This window comes from Megalops cyprinoides, chromosome 19, assembly GCF_013368585.1.
Source record: "Megalops cyprinoides isolate fMegCyp1 chromosome 19, fMegCyp1.pri, whole genome shotgun sequence".
NCBI lineage: Eukaryota > Metazoa > Chordata > Actinopteri > Elopiformes > Megalopidae > Megalops > Megalops cyprinoides.
The window spans coordinates 7,499,465-7,515,483 of record NC_050601.1 but is presented as its reverse complement, the minus strand read 5'-3'; the positions used below and the strand labels follow the sequence as shown (position 1 = coordinate 7,515,483).

At 44.0% G+C, this 16,019-nt stretch overlaps 3 protein-coding genes across 4 annotated transcripts; 1 reads left to right on the top strand and 2 right to left on the bottom strand.

The window, feature by feature from the left end:
* Positions 1-1,216: 1,216 nt before the first annotated feature.
* LOC118794566 (zona pellucida sperm-binding protein 4-like) lies at positions 1,217-5,809 on the top strand. Its single transcript, XM_036552825.1, has 12 exons — positions 1,217-1,295; positions 1,687-1,811; positions 1,943-2,051; positions 2,253-2,387; positions 2,841-3,013; positions 3,485-3,567; positions 3,750-3,877; positions 4,006-4,189; positions 4,451-4,595; positions 4,843-4,912; positions 5,370-5,516; positions 5,634-5,809. The coding sequence occupies exons 1-12, from the start codon at positions 1,217-1,219 to the stop codon at positions 5,807-5,809; spliced, it is 1,554 nt and encodes a 517-aa protein (XP_036408718.1).
* Positions 5,810-6,563: 754 nt separating this feature from the next.
* Positions 6,564-8,307, bottom strand: pane1 (proliferation associated nuclear element). Its single transcript, XM_036552031.1, has 6 exons — positions 8,254-8,307; positions 8,082-8,161; positions 7,849-7,947; positions 7,484-7,563; positions 7,197-7,288; positions 6,564-6,713 (listed from the first exon to the last, which is right to left on the bottom strand). Exons 1-6 carry the CDS (start codon positions 8,305-8,307, stop codon positions 6,564-6,566), a joined length of 555 nt encoding a protein of 184 aa, XP_036407924.1.
* An 868-nt stretch (positions 8,308-9,175) lies between these two features.
* On the bottom strand, positions 9,176-15,565 carry poldip3 (polymerase (DNA-directed), delta interacting protein 3). 2 transcript variants are annotated; one of them, XM_036552725.1, is made up of 11 exons: positions 15,492-15,565; positions 14,097-14,197; positions 13,704-13,897; positions 13,437-13,589; positions 12,850-12,909; positions 12,544-12,621; positions 12,137-12,358; positions 11,718-11,795; positions 11,396-11,525; positions 11,102-11,168; positions 9,176-10,796 (listed from the first exon to the last, which is right to left on the bottom strand). In XM_036552725.1, the coding sequence occupies exons 1-11, from the start codon at positions 15,557-15,559 to the stop codon at positions 10,580-10,582; spliced, it is 1,368 nt and encodes a 455-aa protein (XP_036408618.1). In that variant the 5' UTR covers positions 15,560-15,565; the 3' UTR covers positions 9,176-10,579. The 2 variants fall into 2 exon arrangements, with proteins under 2 accessions (XP_036408618.1, XP_036408617.1); XM_036552724.1 differs by having other exon boundaries at positions 13,437-13,897.
* Between the last annotated feature and the right edge of the window lie 454 nt (positions 15,566-16,019).

Genomic DNA, 16,019 nt, shown 5'->3' with positions numbered 1-16,019 from the left:
GCTTTGAGAATCAAACCTTCCTGGACAGTAGCATGCTTGGATGGATAATGGATGGCACCTGAATATTCAGGTCTGGCTGCCTGATCATAATGGCATGCTGTCATCTTGGAATGGCATGCCATTGATGAAAGGGAGTTTGGGGGGGGGGGGGGGACATTTACTCACTGTCACCCCTGAGGGTGTCTAATTACAGTGTAGTGGTAACTTGCGAGCAAAGACGCTGCCTGTCCTGTCTCAGAGTCCCCTAATGCAATTTTGTGTGAGAATCTGCTGGATGTTTCTCAAGAAGTTGGGCTGGATTTTCCACATCCCAAAGTGTTTATGTTGCAGTCAGCTTGAATGTGTATGTTTATGATGAAAATGTAACCTGTGTGGACATCTGACCAAAAATAGAAATCTGTTGTTATTCAGCAACGGCAATGAACAACAGAATGTTGTCCTGCAACAATTGCATTCAAAATTTACACACAGCTCGACGATACACACGTAACATCTCTGTGTTGAGGAGTGCGACCGTCTGACCACCAGAGGGCACCAAGATCTGACAGGTCCAAGAGGGGTGAGAACTTGTTACCTGAAGCATCACCTGTGCTTCAGTCCTTCGAGACACGCCGTTCGACGAGCCGTAGCCAATTAACATAATGTCGTCTTCCCTGTGTCCAATCGAACTGACCATCATTTGTAGATAATACGTAGAGGTCAATACTCAATTAAATACTAGTGTTTAAACCGCTGTTCATTACTTACATGGAATAGGATTACAATGCAAGGGAAAAAAAAAACTAAAAAAATGGAATTTGAAATATTTTTAACAGCTTCTTTAAGTGAGCATTTAGGACATGGCAAATCCTTTGCACCCATATGAACCAAAACTAATTAAAAATCACCTGCGAAGCCCGTCCTTAAATTCACGGACTGTCATGAAAAGTGTCACCTCTTTCAAACTCATGTGACAGTTCCGGTGCTCTAAATTAAAACTGGGCACAACTAAATACTTTAAAAACATTGTCATTATTAGTATCACAATAAAAGTAATGTTCTTGACACAGATTTAAGCTGTAAGGCAAATAACCAGAGCGAAATATAGACAGAATCTGCCGTGATCAAGCATTGAAAAATTAAAATGAGGCTCGTGGTGTGCGTGTTTCACGGTCTGTTAGCACTCGGTGTTCACCATGTCTCCTCCACTTCGTTAACGCTAACTTCCGACGATGCTATGCCGCGAGTCATCTGCTCCGACCGCAGTATGCGCGCAGTCTTCGGTCCAGCTGTACAGAATAGCCTGCGGGTCAAAGGTGAGAGATATGTTTGTAAGAAACGTCACCTTTAGCAGTGAATAGAAATAGTATAATAATTAGTATAAGAAATAATGAATTCAAAATAGTAGAATTACATTTCGCGTAGCTAAGGCGATTGGGTCACAGCGCTGTGTAGTTATATTTAGCGCGTTTACTTAAATAAGTGTATTGTTTACTGATAATTTGTTTCTGTTTCACTAATTTGTAAACTATCTGTGCATTGTACCGTGTGGAATTGTGTCACACCACACGAAAAAACCTGTTGCTCACGTGCAAGTCGAGGCCAGTGCAATAAGTGTGCTATGTAGGCAGTATTAGCTCTCTTGCTCAGTCGTCTCCTTGTATGCCCTCAGTGTGTGTTACCTGTTGAGCCCATCTCTTCTCTCAGACAGATCTGGGATCAGTGTACCAGTGCCTGAGGCCAAGGGGAAATGTGGGGTGAACTCGGTGCGTGGAGAAAACGGGTCCCTTTCCTTCTACAGTCTATACGACAGCTGTTACTCCCGATTTGAGGTGAGAAACCAAGTCTTGTTAGTTGTGACCAGTACATCTTAAATGGATTAATCAAAGCCTACCAATATAGTTGTTGTTGAGCTGGTACCTGTTTTCACTGTAATCATTGATCCTGAACTCTCCTCTTCCAGGGAGGCTCTGTAGTGGTAGTTCTGGAAGTCCAGTTGGACACAGGGGGTCCATGGTTCCAGGTGAACATCAGTTGTCCTCTCCAACAGAATGATGACCCAAAAGCTTACTGTGAGCACCTTTTAAAAACATTTATTTAAATAGATGGATTGGTGACAATGTTAGTGTAACACTGTTAATATTGAGTGAATAAATGAGCGGCCAAAACCAGCTGGACTGTAACACTAACAGGAGACCTTACCTCACAGGCCTTACCTTCTCTCACTTTTATCTTCTAACCCCCCACAAGCTTGTTCTCGTTTTCTGTTCCAGTGCTTACGGGAAGCTGCAGAATCCAGAAGTCTTTGCGTGTGCCCTGTGGACCCCAGGGCATCTCTCAAGATGCCTGTCTGAAACTGGGATGCTGTTACTGCCGTTACGACACTGCTTGTTATTACAGAACTGATGGTGATGACTGTCTGTGAATGGCAGATAACTACTTGCCCATGTGGTGCAGTCTGCAGTATATTGCTTGTATAAAGTCTAGCCATATAGTGTGGAAGCGTTGCATATGGTGTGATGATGTCAGAATAGCCACACTGTAAGGTCCGGTGCTATGGGGGTGCTTAGGGGTGCACTGCACCCCCCGATGACCCTCAGTGCACCACCTGTTGTCTCCTTATATCTCTATGTCTACATAGTATTTATGACTTTTGTGCACCCCCGTGGATTTTGATTGTATTTTCACCTGGCACCGAGCCTGCACACTGTTCATGTCCTTGTTTAACGGTGTCTGCTGAGCTAATTAATAATATTATGTAATACGTGTATAACCAGAGGCACAGAATCCGAACAGTAGTGCTCTGCACTGCACTGCCTGCCTAAATGCTGGCCTTCCCTCCCTCCTCCGCTCCTTCTCAGCCTGCTCCTTGGATGGAAACTTCGTGTTCTCAGTAAGGACAACAGACGCACGGCCCCCACTTTCCCTCAGCAGTCTGCGGGTCAGAGGCCAGCCTCAGTGCATCCCTGTGGCGGCCACCGCTGATGTGGCCATCTTCAAATTCGGGGTGACAGAGTGCGGCGCAAAGAGAGTGGTGAGTCAGGGCTGCCTGTGAGGTCATCTTTCCGGTCTCTGTCTGTCTGCTTCTCCTCTGGCTGAACTGCTTCAGACGCGTAAACGACTGGCTTCAGAGTCCGTTTTCTGCTGCTTTAATGTGCCAAGATGGAGTCCGAATCTGCTGGTTATCAAAGAAAGAAATTTGTTGAAATGTGTTGTTTATGGATATATATGTTTATATAACTGTAGCTTTTTTTCAAACCTTCAGTGATGACAGTAAATATTTCAGACAAAAATGTCAAATGAACCCCGGGGGAAAGTGTTCAGTTGTCCGATGATACACCAAGTCAGCGGCTCTTCAGTGCAGATTTTACAGAAGTTTGACTCCTACTTTCCTGGGTTTATTTCTCAATATGGAATCTGTCCTGGACAGCATATAATGAGCATGTGAGGAGGGGAAACACTGCAGATTTCACACCTATAATGCCTCCTGCTTCCTAACTCACAGGTGACTGGGAATGTGGTGAGCTATGAGGTGGAGGTAGAGGCGCTGCCTGAGACTCAGACTATATTCAGAGATTCACCTTTCAGGTAAACTTAACTTTTCCTTCACAAATCTAGAAAATTCAACTCGCCGCCTAAATATTACTATCGTGTATTGGTCACTATCAAGTGATTGTTTGCCTGTCCCCCCCCCCCCGAAATGATCAGGACCTTCTGACTTTGTGCATGTGTGTGCTGACTGTTTAAAACTGGCTCTGTTTGTGTGGTAGTCTGCAGGTTCAGTGTCAATATGCTGGGTCAGTTCAGCTGCAGATGAGCCTGCTGTCCAAGGACCCCACTAAGCCCCCACCCGCCACTGCACTGGGGACCGTCAAAGTGCAGATGAGAATAGCTACAGGTACAGCACAGACGCATACTGTACAGTTTTATCATTATTTGACATTGCCTTTGAGTCATGATGTTACGTTGCAGTGAGTTACAGTGTAACAGCCCCCTGAAGGTGATTGGCATCTCTCCGTCTCTCAGACAGCTCTTTCACCTCCTTCGTCCCTCCGGACCAGCTGCCCCTGACCTTGCCCCTGCGGACGCCCGTGCATGTGGAGGTATCCTTCACCGAGCCCTCCCCCAACCCGGGGCTCTCCCTGCATGTGCGCGACTGCTTCGCCTTCCCAGCCTCCAGACACTCGCTCTGGACTCTGCTGCTGAACGGGTGAGAGGGGCGGGGAGCAGAGGTGGGGGGTGGGAAGCAGGGGAGGGGGCCAGGGCTGTGTGGTGGTGAGAGAGCGGGGAGCGCGGACACGCAGGGCTCGGGACAGGATCCTATAAGGAGGGAGTGCAGGAAGAAGGTGAAGAGAGATGAGTCTAGTGTGTGAGTTTAGTCAGGACAGGGAAGATGAGGGGTGATCAGTATTCATTAAGAACTGTTTTTGTCTCGGTGTAGGATAAATTGCTCTCTCTCTCCTGCTCTTAGGTGTCCGAACCCCCTGGACAATGAGAGGAGCTCAGTATTTGTGGACACTGTGGGACAGTCTGTGTCACGCACTCAGGTCAAGAGGTTTGACGTGAAGACTTTTGCCTTTATTGACCCCACGACCGGATTGCTCAGTGCAGAACAGGTAAGGAAATGGGTTATACCTCAGGATCTCTATGTCACACAAATTTTTTAGATTAATGTTGCTCATTTTTTCTTCATTACAGCACTATACACTTATTTACCGAAGTACTGACTTTGAGCTATGTGGTCGTTTCAAATATTTAACTTTTTTTAAGTGGAACAAACAGATGATAAACACATTGTCATGCATAAAGCCCATTTGTTTGCCATTCAGTGTTCAACCATTTTTTCTAACAATACTGTCTCAGCTATATTTCTACTGCTGGGTGGAGATCTGTATAGAGGAGGCTGAGTGTGAGCAACAGTGCGCAACACCCTGTGAGTGTCTGATCCTCTCAGCCCCCTTCATCTCTCTGTGACCATTTCTCCTAGTTACAGTAATAGGGAGGCTTCATGAGCCTCATAATGGGTGGAGCAAATCCATGAGTCACAGACTTGTATGGACCGATCAAAAACTTATTGTTTTGCTACAGAACAATCATATGTTCAGATCAGTGTATCCCTGGTGACACCCTGTGACTCACTGATTTCAACACCCATTTTGGAGTTCACAGGGTTTCTGTTTCTTTATTTCAGTCTGCATCTTTCCACCCCTAGTCTCCATTCTTTCTCCCTGCCTCTCTTCCACTTTAATCTCCTTCCACTGTCTATTAAAATCCTGTTCCCACTTCCTTTATCTCACTTGTTTCATTTTTAAATAAAAAATAATTTCATAACTTCATAATCGATGTTGTGAGGAACATGGTGAAGGTCCTCATATGTTTTCTACTTTCAGCATCTGTGAGTACAAGGATGAAGCGCGTGCCCAGGTCAGATCGAGTCTCCCAGCTGGTATCCTGTGGCCCGGTTCTGTTGGATCAGAACAACAGCCAAAGGGAGCGGCATCACGGAGATGACACCACCACACTCAATACCGCCACAGGTCAGATAAGTTTAAACTAAAGTTTAGATTTAAGTGCTGAAAAGCAGTGAACGCCTTGTGTTGGTCTGGAGAGCATTGCATTTACTCCGTGTATGTCTGTCTCTCTCCCTCTTGCAGTGTATCAGGTTCTGGCTGCGTACTCCTTCTCTGTTGTCTGTCTCTCTCTTCTGTTCACCCTCCTCTCCTCTGTATGGCTGAGGGCGAGGAAGAGCTGTCAGGCCAGCAGAGCAAATGGAGAACAGGACGTCAGCATGGAAATGGTAACCGCCTGCAGCATGACTGATCAGGAATAAAAAAAATTTCAAACCCGTTTTTGTTTGCATTTCCTTTAAATGAAAACAAATTTCCTCACCTTAAAATTTCACCAATCCTTCCAAAATAATACCTTACTTATCATTACAACCGATTTTTACTTTGCAGACTGACCATAATACATGGCACATTTTCAGCACATAATTCAGTGTGCAGCTCTGAATTTTCACTCCACAAAGGCAAAGAGCAAAATAGTTAATACAGTTGGATTAGGCTGTAGAGCTGTTCTGCATGGGCAGTCTCTCCTGGTTTCAATGACTTCAAATTCAGAACTGAAGTCTCTTTCCAATTCCATACAGATACAATGGTAAACATTAGTTTAAAAAATTATTTATTGGCATTTACATTTATTTTAATTAAGCAATGAAATTACATTTACAAAAGACTAGCACATAGTGAGATATGACGGGAACTATGCAAAATTCCACAAGACATATTATAGCATAAGAATTCAGTGGGGACCAGTCAGCATCAGTCACTTAGCTTAGTATGTAAATGTGCATGGGTGACTCATCAATCAGGGAGTGTGTCTGCCTAAAAAGGACGACAAGATTCGAAATTCTGCATACATCACAACTGTGAGTGTCTCCGTGTCTTTATCAGTCTTGGGTGCTCCAGTCTGAGTGACAGTGGATTGGGCGATGAGTACAGCGTTGGGTGAAGTCAGCACCCCTGTATTAAACAGCAAAGTTGGTTAGTGCCTCCATCTGTGTTATCATCCGGTGGTGAGCGAGGTCAGTCCTGATTTTGCCAATCTGAGTCAGTGGGCATTGTGCATCGAATCAGGGTGGAGAGGTAGAGCCCGCTGGCCATGGGAACCAGACCTGCTGACACCTTCAGTATGTTCAACACTCTCTGGGCTGCTGTATGTACACCTTCTGTAGTCTGCGGCAGAAGAAGATGCAGTCAGGAGAGGAGACACACAGACATTCAGGCAGACATTTTTATCATGAATTTTAGCCTCTGTGCCTGAATTAAAAGTGTCTTTTTGTAAGCAGTATTATAAGTGAATCCACTGCATACCATTTCAAACAAAGGCTTTGCATACTATCTGAACATCTTTGACAGCAGTGACGTTTCTGACTGTGTTTTTCAGTGCAAAGGAAATGCACAAGGCATTCAGGCTATATCGGCTATGAGAAGGGTGTCTGATTCCACACAGATTCTGCAGGTGGTATGACCAAAATAAGAGCCTGAAAGATGCCACCTGTTCCTCAGTCAAAACAAAGTAAATTACAGTGTACCAACTGGCTATTCACAATCCTTTTGTTCCAAATAATTACGGAAAAAGCTGCCTTTCCCAGCCTGCCAAGATCAGCCTATTATCTCCCAAATCATATTTACAGCAGTACAGAGACAGACACAGACCTTATCTTCTGTCATCAACAAAGGGCAGTTTAGGGACGCTGCAGTCTTCCTGATAGAGGCCAGACGTTCATAGCAGACCGTTCCAGACCGTGCTAAGGACACAGGCAGGGTGCAATGGTGTACATACACATCAGAAAACTATGAGTGCAGCCTATGGAATTCATTGTCACAGTTAATCATCTTAATGCAAGAGTCAAGGAGGCATATCAAATGAAGACAGGACAAGCCAAGGCGGCAATATCATTGAAGAGGTGGACAGAGAGAGAGAGAAAATGATGTATCCTCACCACCAGTAACGAGGAAACAAACTTTTCCCAGAAAGTATCCAGAGTCCAAATGCTTAAGGGAAGCCTCTGCTGACAGAAGACTGAAGAGGAGAGAGACCATTTCAGCAGAAGAAAAAATACTCGCAGGATAGTAAGTAGAGGCTACCACTCTTTGTTTACCCAGCTATATACTTACTGTACTCAATCAAGTATCTCACTAGCACAATGTTATTACACTGTCTAGACTAGTCTTCATTGTAAATGATCTTTTTTTTACTCTATGCTTATAATTTAGCTCACAGCAAGCACTTGATAGCCACTGATCTGAAAGCACTTCATATCTATTTGACTAATTGATTGTGATGTAACGTGAGTTTGTACACTACCTTTGTTCAGATCTGAGATGCACTATGAAAACCACCAAATCGATTCGTGGGCGACTCTCCGCATTCTCCACCGGCAGCGGCAGACAGCGGGCCAAACGCCTGATGGAGAGAGAAACGACATTAGCATCTAAATTACTGTGGATAGCTAGTTAGCTAGCTACTTTGTATGAGGAAGAGACGAGAGATCAAGAGATCCATCTGAGACAGGCGACATTAAGTTATACTTTACTTACACGGTGACGTTGACGTTGTTTTCCTGTCGGACAATGGCCTCTGACAACTTTTTGTGAAACTCTTCTTCATTCTCCACAAGCTTAAATCACAGTAACAACAAGCAGTTAGCACGTCTAACATTAGTACACAAGCTAAGGTAACGTGAACTACCTAATGTTGCACGACACTTACCAGAACGTTGGCGGTATTTAATTCGGGTAGTTTGCTATATGGTTTTAAAGACATTTTTTTAACAAGTTAGTACTATAAATTAGCACACTTCATTCAGCTTGCTAGTTTACTAGCTATATTTATGCTGCCTGCTGGTGAGCTAGCTAACCTTAGCTAGCTTTCAAAGTATCTCCTCTCAATCCTTGATCAGCTGTGGAAATGCAATAAAGTCCGTTCGCGCATCAAAATATAGTTGCAAGGGCTTAAAGGATAATGTTAAAACGTGAAAATCAGCTTTTTGTAACCAATATATTTTGTAATCAATCTTTCAAAACGAAAGCACAACATTTGCGCGGCAACATTCAAATGTGCGTCAAATGACGTAGTAGCGTCAAGAGCCCAGTGTTTTGTTTTTTGACTGGAGTTTGGAGGTAGTACGGAGTCAGTCTCATCCAAATGTACGCATCCACATCCGTCTGCCAAGCAGGTTGTTCAAGCTGGCTCCGGCTTAAAGTCCCAATGGAACAGTTGCTGGCACCGAATAACGTTAAAATATTCTCCAAAATAAATGTGGATTGTAAATTGCCTCTCCTTGCCCAACGTATGAAAATAGAATAACACATTTTCAGTGCCATGTTTGATAGCTGTGGGTAATAGCCTAGTTTTAAAGAAATGTACCAAGGAGGTGTCTGTAAACCGTCCTTCCTGTACCAACGCTTTACTCACTGCCAAATTCCCATTTTTAAAGTACATTTTCTGTTAGGTTTTTGTGTCACAAAGATAGAACGTCTACATGAGTCCCATGTTTTAACAGAACTTTAGTTCAGTACATGAAGCCCCACATCTATAGATGTGTGAAATGTAATAAATTAACAAATGTTAAAGTAAACAAAGCACAGGAACATTCTATAAAGCAACATATTTATTGGAGAAAATTCACAGGTACAGAGATTTGACCACACTGTTTGTTACGTGTGGCAGACAGACAGTTGTAGTAACTGAGTCATTAACAGCTTGGGGAGGAAAAAATAAAATAAAATAAAATAAATCAGCGTGCCATGATGCACTTTGCTTCACAAACTCCAGAGTAAGTAACAGCCACAATAACTACAGAACAACCAGAATGCAATGAAAGAAAAAAAAATAATAATGGACAGAGAAAATAGAGGGAACTTCTGTTATTGTTGAACTGTAGCTTTGTGTGCATGCACACCATTTATGCGCCAGCGTGTTGGTAAAAAATCATGACAAATCAGTGTGGCCCAAGCCACCATTTTCCTGATAGTGTATGCATGTATTCATCAGGTTAGGTATCCCTCCTTTCTGAGGACAAGCAGTGTATTACTGCAAAAACAACACACAAATATCACATGATTCACAAAGACAGTGTTCAATGTGAACAATTTGAACATATATTAAATGAATCATGTGATACAAACCACTGCTTAGCCACAAACTACAATGTCCTCTATATAATTAATGCACATTTTTTTTAGAATCAATTAAAAATTGACATTAAATCAGCAACTCCTCAATTGGTCCATTCTAAGACACACCACATGTATTTGTGCATCTACAGTATGCAAGTGTGCGAAGCCATCTCCAGCCTTCCTTCCATTTGTCTTAACTGCACAAACACGCCCAAAGGCTTCTGTCACCACCTATCAGGACGCCGACGCACACAAGGGCCGAATTCTGCTGAGCAGGACAAGAGGCACGCTTGCAGTTTCAGTTATCTGAACACGGTCTGTATAAACATGCTGGTAAAGAATATAACCTTTAAACAACCGCAGTGACCTCTGGGGCCAGCCTCTAATCAAAGAAATCCTCAGTGTGCCGAGAGAATAATCTGGACTGTACACATAACCGTCAAAGTGTTTAACACTCTGCCCAGCTGAATAATGTGTTTTTTTTAATGTATGCTGTTTATCTATCGTGCCATCTTATGTGATGGCCACTTGTTTTCTTGTTGTGTAAAACTCTGTTGTATGTGTTCTGCGTAATTCCAGTCGGTTCTGTGATACACCTTTATTTGAATGGTGAGTCGCTTGTATTTTGCAGAATTCCTACGTCTGTGAGCGTGTGCGCATGTGCGCATGTTCAGTCTTTATGTCGTCTTATGCTTCCACGTGGAATGCACTAACCTCTGTGCATTGTCTGTAATGTGTCAGTGTATGAGGGGTGCATTATACTTTGATACAGAAGTGTGATGTGTGTTGTATACTGTGTGTATGTGTTGTATGTGTGTGTGTACTGTGTACTGATGTAGGTGTTGGTTGTATATCAGTGTATGTATGTCAGATGTAGATAAGCATGTGTGTTATGTGTACAGCAGTGGGGAGTGGTGTTAAATCTTGATGCGGAAGGCAGTGGCCTGTGCACTAGGGGAGTCAGTGGTAGAGGGGGTCTGAGAGGAGGATTTGAACAGAGCCTTCAGAATGGTCTGAGGGTCGACTTCTGGGGTTGGCTGAGAGGACGCAGAGCGGCCCCCGGGGCGAGACAGAGAAGGGGGCAGTCCGTCTTTCCTTCCTCCGCCTCCACTGCCTGGGGTGTCACTGAGCCTCCTGGGAAAGACACAGGTATGTCGTGAACAGGTCAGCCCAGACTATCAATTTAAACCAAAAGAACAAGATTCCGTGAACACAAAACTGAACCAGCTGAAAGTGAGAGAGCGAGAGAGCGAGAGAGAGAGAGAGAGAGAGAGATTGGGGGGGAGATGCAATGCACACATGATCAGTGTCATAGGGGTTTGTTGGGTGAAATTTTAAAAACAGCAATGAAGAGAAAGAGAGATACACATTCACTGGTAGCCTTGACTGATCTGAGAAAGGAAAGACATGATATCAGCAACAGACAGACAGAAACTCACAGCAGAATTGGCTGATCTGAGGTGATGACATTTCCCTGTATGTGGAGATTGCACTTCATGGGCTGGCCTGAGGGGAGAAAGCAGTGATGAAGAAACTTCAGACACTCAAATTAACATATTTTTTCCAAAACATGTATATCCTTTAGGATTATCACAACAAACCCTCTGAACCCCACCCAGCATCCTCTGAGTTTGTTCGCATCAACAGGTTTCATTACTCTACCTGTAAGTCCAAGCATACACTCTTCCACTCTGTTAGCTTAAAGTGAACAAAGCCTCGTTCTGGCGCCTTACCATCTAGGCAGCGGTTGTTGTATTTTCTGTATGCTGTGACAGCATCTTCCTTCCTGACAAAAACCACCTCAGCTACCCCAACCTTGAGGAGTCGCGCTCGCTTCAAGGCACCGCACACACAGAACAGCTCCTGTGGACACATAATCATAAAAACATGCGTGTCACACAAAACAATAATATTACAGGAAAACACTAAGCCAAACTTTGATTAATCAAAAACATGACCGAGTTGCTAGCACTCCAAGACATGGGGGGGAAAAAAGTGGATAACTACACCACAGATAATACCACGGAGAACAGAAACAAGGATGAAAGAACTTACCACAATGTCCTCCTCAGTAACTCGGGAGTGAAGGTTGTTCACAGTCATCTTGGTCCCTTCCAAGGGACTGAAAACCGGCTGGAAGGAGGAGGATAAGAGTTTACCCACTGAGCCAATGCTAAAGCAGACAAGCAGGGAGCTACTAAACCGGCAGTAGACAATCAAAAAATACTGACTAAAACAGTCTCACTGAACAATTTAGAAAACACAAGCACTGAAGTAAAAACCTTACACCAGAAAATTCCGGACACCATTAATTTCCTCATTACATTATTGGCATTTAGCAGGCGCTCTTGTCCAGAGCGACTTACATTGGGAATCGAACTGGCAACATTTCGGTTACGAGTCCTGCTCCTTAACCACTATGCTACACTGCCGCCCCCAATTTCCTCGTTATGTGTATCCTTTTAAATGTGCACCTGTGCTGCGGCGGCGTGCGAGCTGGCGTCCCCGCTGACCCCCGCGTGCTGAGCCTGGGCTCCTGCCACAGTCCGCGAAACCGGCTGCAAGGCAGGGGGCGCGGAGCGAGAGGCCGGCGGATTGGGGTTGGACCTCTGGGGCACTGCAGCTGCCAGGGGCGCGGGGGCTGTGTAGCTGTCATTCTGAACCACTTTAGTGATTGGACCAGAGAGGGCACCAGGCTGTGTATGAGAGAGAGAAAGAGAGAGAAAAATGGAAGTGAGACTCGTGCAAGCATTCGTCTGTGGGTCAGTGTAGATCTCCTTGTGAGACGACCACGTAACCCTGCAGCGCCCCACTGCTTGTGCACAAACATTTTGGTGGTGTTGTGCCAACACCTACAGGTGTGCCGTCCATTGCCACTCACCTGTGTATGCAGAAAGGTGTTGGCAGTAGTGATCTTCATCTGTTTGCTAGGAATGACATCATCGTCACCTGAGAGAGACTGGCAGGCAGTGGCAGTGAATGGTTAATACATGGTTCAAAACACCACACATGGTTGTTTTGAATCTTTACATGAAATCTGGTTTATCAACAGAACTCAAAGTCAGGCTCATCAACATCCTCGTATAATCCCCCTCTCTCACACATCTTTTTACCCTCCATATCTATAACCTCTGTTTGCCTTGATGACTACAGTCTTAAGTCATGACCCAGCTACCACCGTTCTCACCTGGGAGTTCCTGCTGGGAACGTTGATACGGACCCCACTGGTCATTCCTACTGGCTTTTGCTAGAAAGCAATGACAAGATGCGCACAAAGAGGTCAGTGACGGCCAAAGAGGCACGGTACAGTCCTGAACTAGACAGACAACCACAAATGACAGCAGTGCTGACACCAAATACAATATCAATAATTCTAACAAACAGCGCCAGTGTAACTGAGCTGTAAACTCTACTCGTTTCTGTATCAGTGTAAACAACTCACATGCCCTTTTCATTCTCAGCAAGAGCAAACATTGTCATTTAATGCCTTGATTTAATTGACAATGCTGATACCAAACACCACTCAGTAACAGTGCCTAGTAAGAAGACTAAGAGGACAAACCGGCCAAATTATTTTCAACCAATACAGTTTGATATTTTAACAGCAAACAAATTACAGACACCTTTCTAACATCAACACTGTGCCAGTTTAACTTTTGGAAAGTCAAAAGCTCTTGTGAATCAGTGGAAAATCAGTGTCATTAATGGTTTTGAAAAGCAGCACACATTCATGTGACCCATTTCAGATATGCGTCCAGGACCGTTAATTCCTACCTGAATTGTCTTGGTGATTTTGAAAGGTGCCGTCGATCCCATGGCTGGTGTGGCTGCAATGCTCCTTTTGAGACTGAGCCTATCGCGTGCATCAACGACTTTCTGAGACGCGGCGCCTTGTTGCAACGCAACTCCCCCTCTAGGGTTCAATCCCTGAAGGTGTGGCGAGAACTTGTTGGAATTCACAGTCGAAAAAGAGATGCTTGCTTTTGCGTTCGCGGTGGTATTATGTATCTGTATCTGTGGCACGTGTGTCTGGAAGTGTACCTGTGGATGGCTCTGTATTTGCAACTGTGCCGTGCTGACTACTGGTTTATGTCCTTGCTGCTGTTGCTGTTGCTGTTTGCGGGAGTTGATCATCTGCCTGGCATCTTGAACACCTCCTCCTGCCCCCCCTCCTCTAATTCGAAAGCGGGCATCCTTTTGGCCAAGTTTCTCTCTGGCATCTTTCACCTGGAACGCTACAAAGAGAGAGAGATGGATTAATACAAAATGTGAAAGTACTAGAACACTTCAGCTTACTGTGCTTATGATGTCCATAACTTTCATTACAACATAGTGTTGGAATGTACAGTATAAATGAAGAATCTGGAATGGTACTGAAGCCACTTTATGTGCATTAAACTCCTGCAAAAATCTACACGTCACTTTCCTACTCACCTGCTCCTCCACCCAGTCTCTGCCTAACATCCACTGCTCCGATCTTCTGTCGTGCGTCAAACGTCCGGCCTACGGCTCCGCCACCCCTGCGGAATCCGAGCCTGAGAAACAAACAGGTTCAGTGTGTACGGGCAGGCTTCCCAGGTGGAGAGGACCACACCATGCGCATTGAAAGAAAGTCAGTTATTAAGCAAACACTGAGAGCGAACCATTGAAGCAGACTAACAATTCAAATTTGTTTAAGGAGACAGATGGTGAACTGGAATGAAAAATGTGTATGCAACTTTCTTGAAGGAAATACTGTAAACACCCAAACACAAAAAAAACAGATAAGAGGAGAAGGACACTTCCACGCAGAATGAATGGGATAGTAACCAACAGTGACAAAATGCCCCCACCCCCTTGTCTTCTACATACAGTATATCAGGGCAATACTTCCTTTAAAAGTTCACTTCAATACCTTCGTTCTTACTAATCTATGTAACTGAATCAATTACCCTACATATGCCATGTTGTGATTTATCTTTCTTATCCCTCCTTTCCCAACCAAAGACGACTCTCACTTTCATCTCTTTGTTCACCGACATTTGGAAACGAGCTACCTTGTTATCCCTTTCACTAATGACCACAAGCTTGGGGTCATAGGCATCAACTCATTGCTAACACATCATTGTGAGGTTACTCTCTGGAACAATCATTGTGAGGTTACGCTCTACCATCTCCAAAACACACCTTTACCACAACAGGTACTAAGTTTCGCTACTACCAAACGTAGACAATCGGTCCTCACTCTGCATCCCAGTGGGATTGTATATTGTGCTTCACACCAGTTAATAACATTACCTACTTAAGGGTTATTGTTTAGCTGCTTTAGATATCGATCCGACGTCTTTTTTCATTGTAATAATCACCTAGCTCATGTCATATGCATACAATGGCTAGCTACCTAACGTTAGCGAACTACGTTTACTTGAATTAACGTCAGCTTGCGAGTTGGCGAATTACATGTGATGCAACTTACACTGCTATATTAAGAAGCTTCAATTTGGTGCTAGTTTAATTCACTGTTCAAGCAAATATGCCTATTTGTGAAATAAAACCACCTCGAAATAAACCAAGCATATACGACACTTTAGCAGTTAGCCAGCTACTTCTTGAGTAACAGATAGCAGCAGCTAGCTAATCGTTGGGCCCCGGCTTAGATAAAACAGACCTCCGTAAGCCAATGAGTGGCAGGATGGAGGCGGGCCCCATACTTTGTGCTGTTCTTTTGCAATGTAATCAGTCGAACCAATATAGGTGTATTTTCTCGTGAACTCACTATATCCACAATTTAATCATAGGCTGCCGAGCAATTTTGAATCGAACATGCAAAAGATATAATTCGTTTTATACCTGTTGTTGATTCCTCTTGTGTTTAAACCGCGTCGGCGTATTAATTCGTCCAAAGAAAGGTCCGCCATCTTGTTCACCATCTGGAGGACTGGAGCGTGCGTGACGAAAAAATGGGGAGGGGAAGACGGAACTAGCGACGGTGGTCATGTTGGATCAAAATACACGAAGGAAAGGCAGCGTAACAATACAAGGTCATGCAGCTGCTTGCTCAGCCGATAGTTTCAGGAGAGCAACAAATTAAAATCTTTACCACACAAAAAATAAAGATATAAATATAAAAATAAGTATACCACTAAAATATTGCTACATTGAAGAATAGACCTATCCGTCACGAAAGCCTATTGCATTTAATCTTTTAGAAGATGGTCTTCTCTAGCGATTTCCACGGTTTAAGGCAGATGAGGAACACTGTGAACAGTTAAGGTATGAAAACACAAAAGTATAAAATAACACGGTTACAGTGTCATTGAGATTTAATACGAGTTGATTTTTAGTCTTGGGAAACTACAAAAACTACATCCAATATGG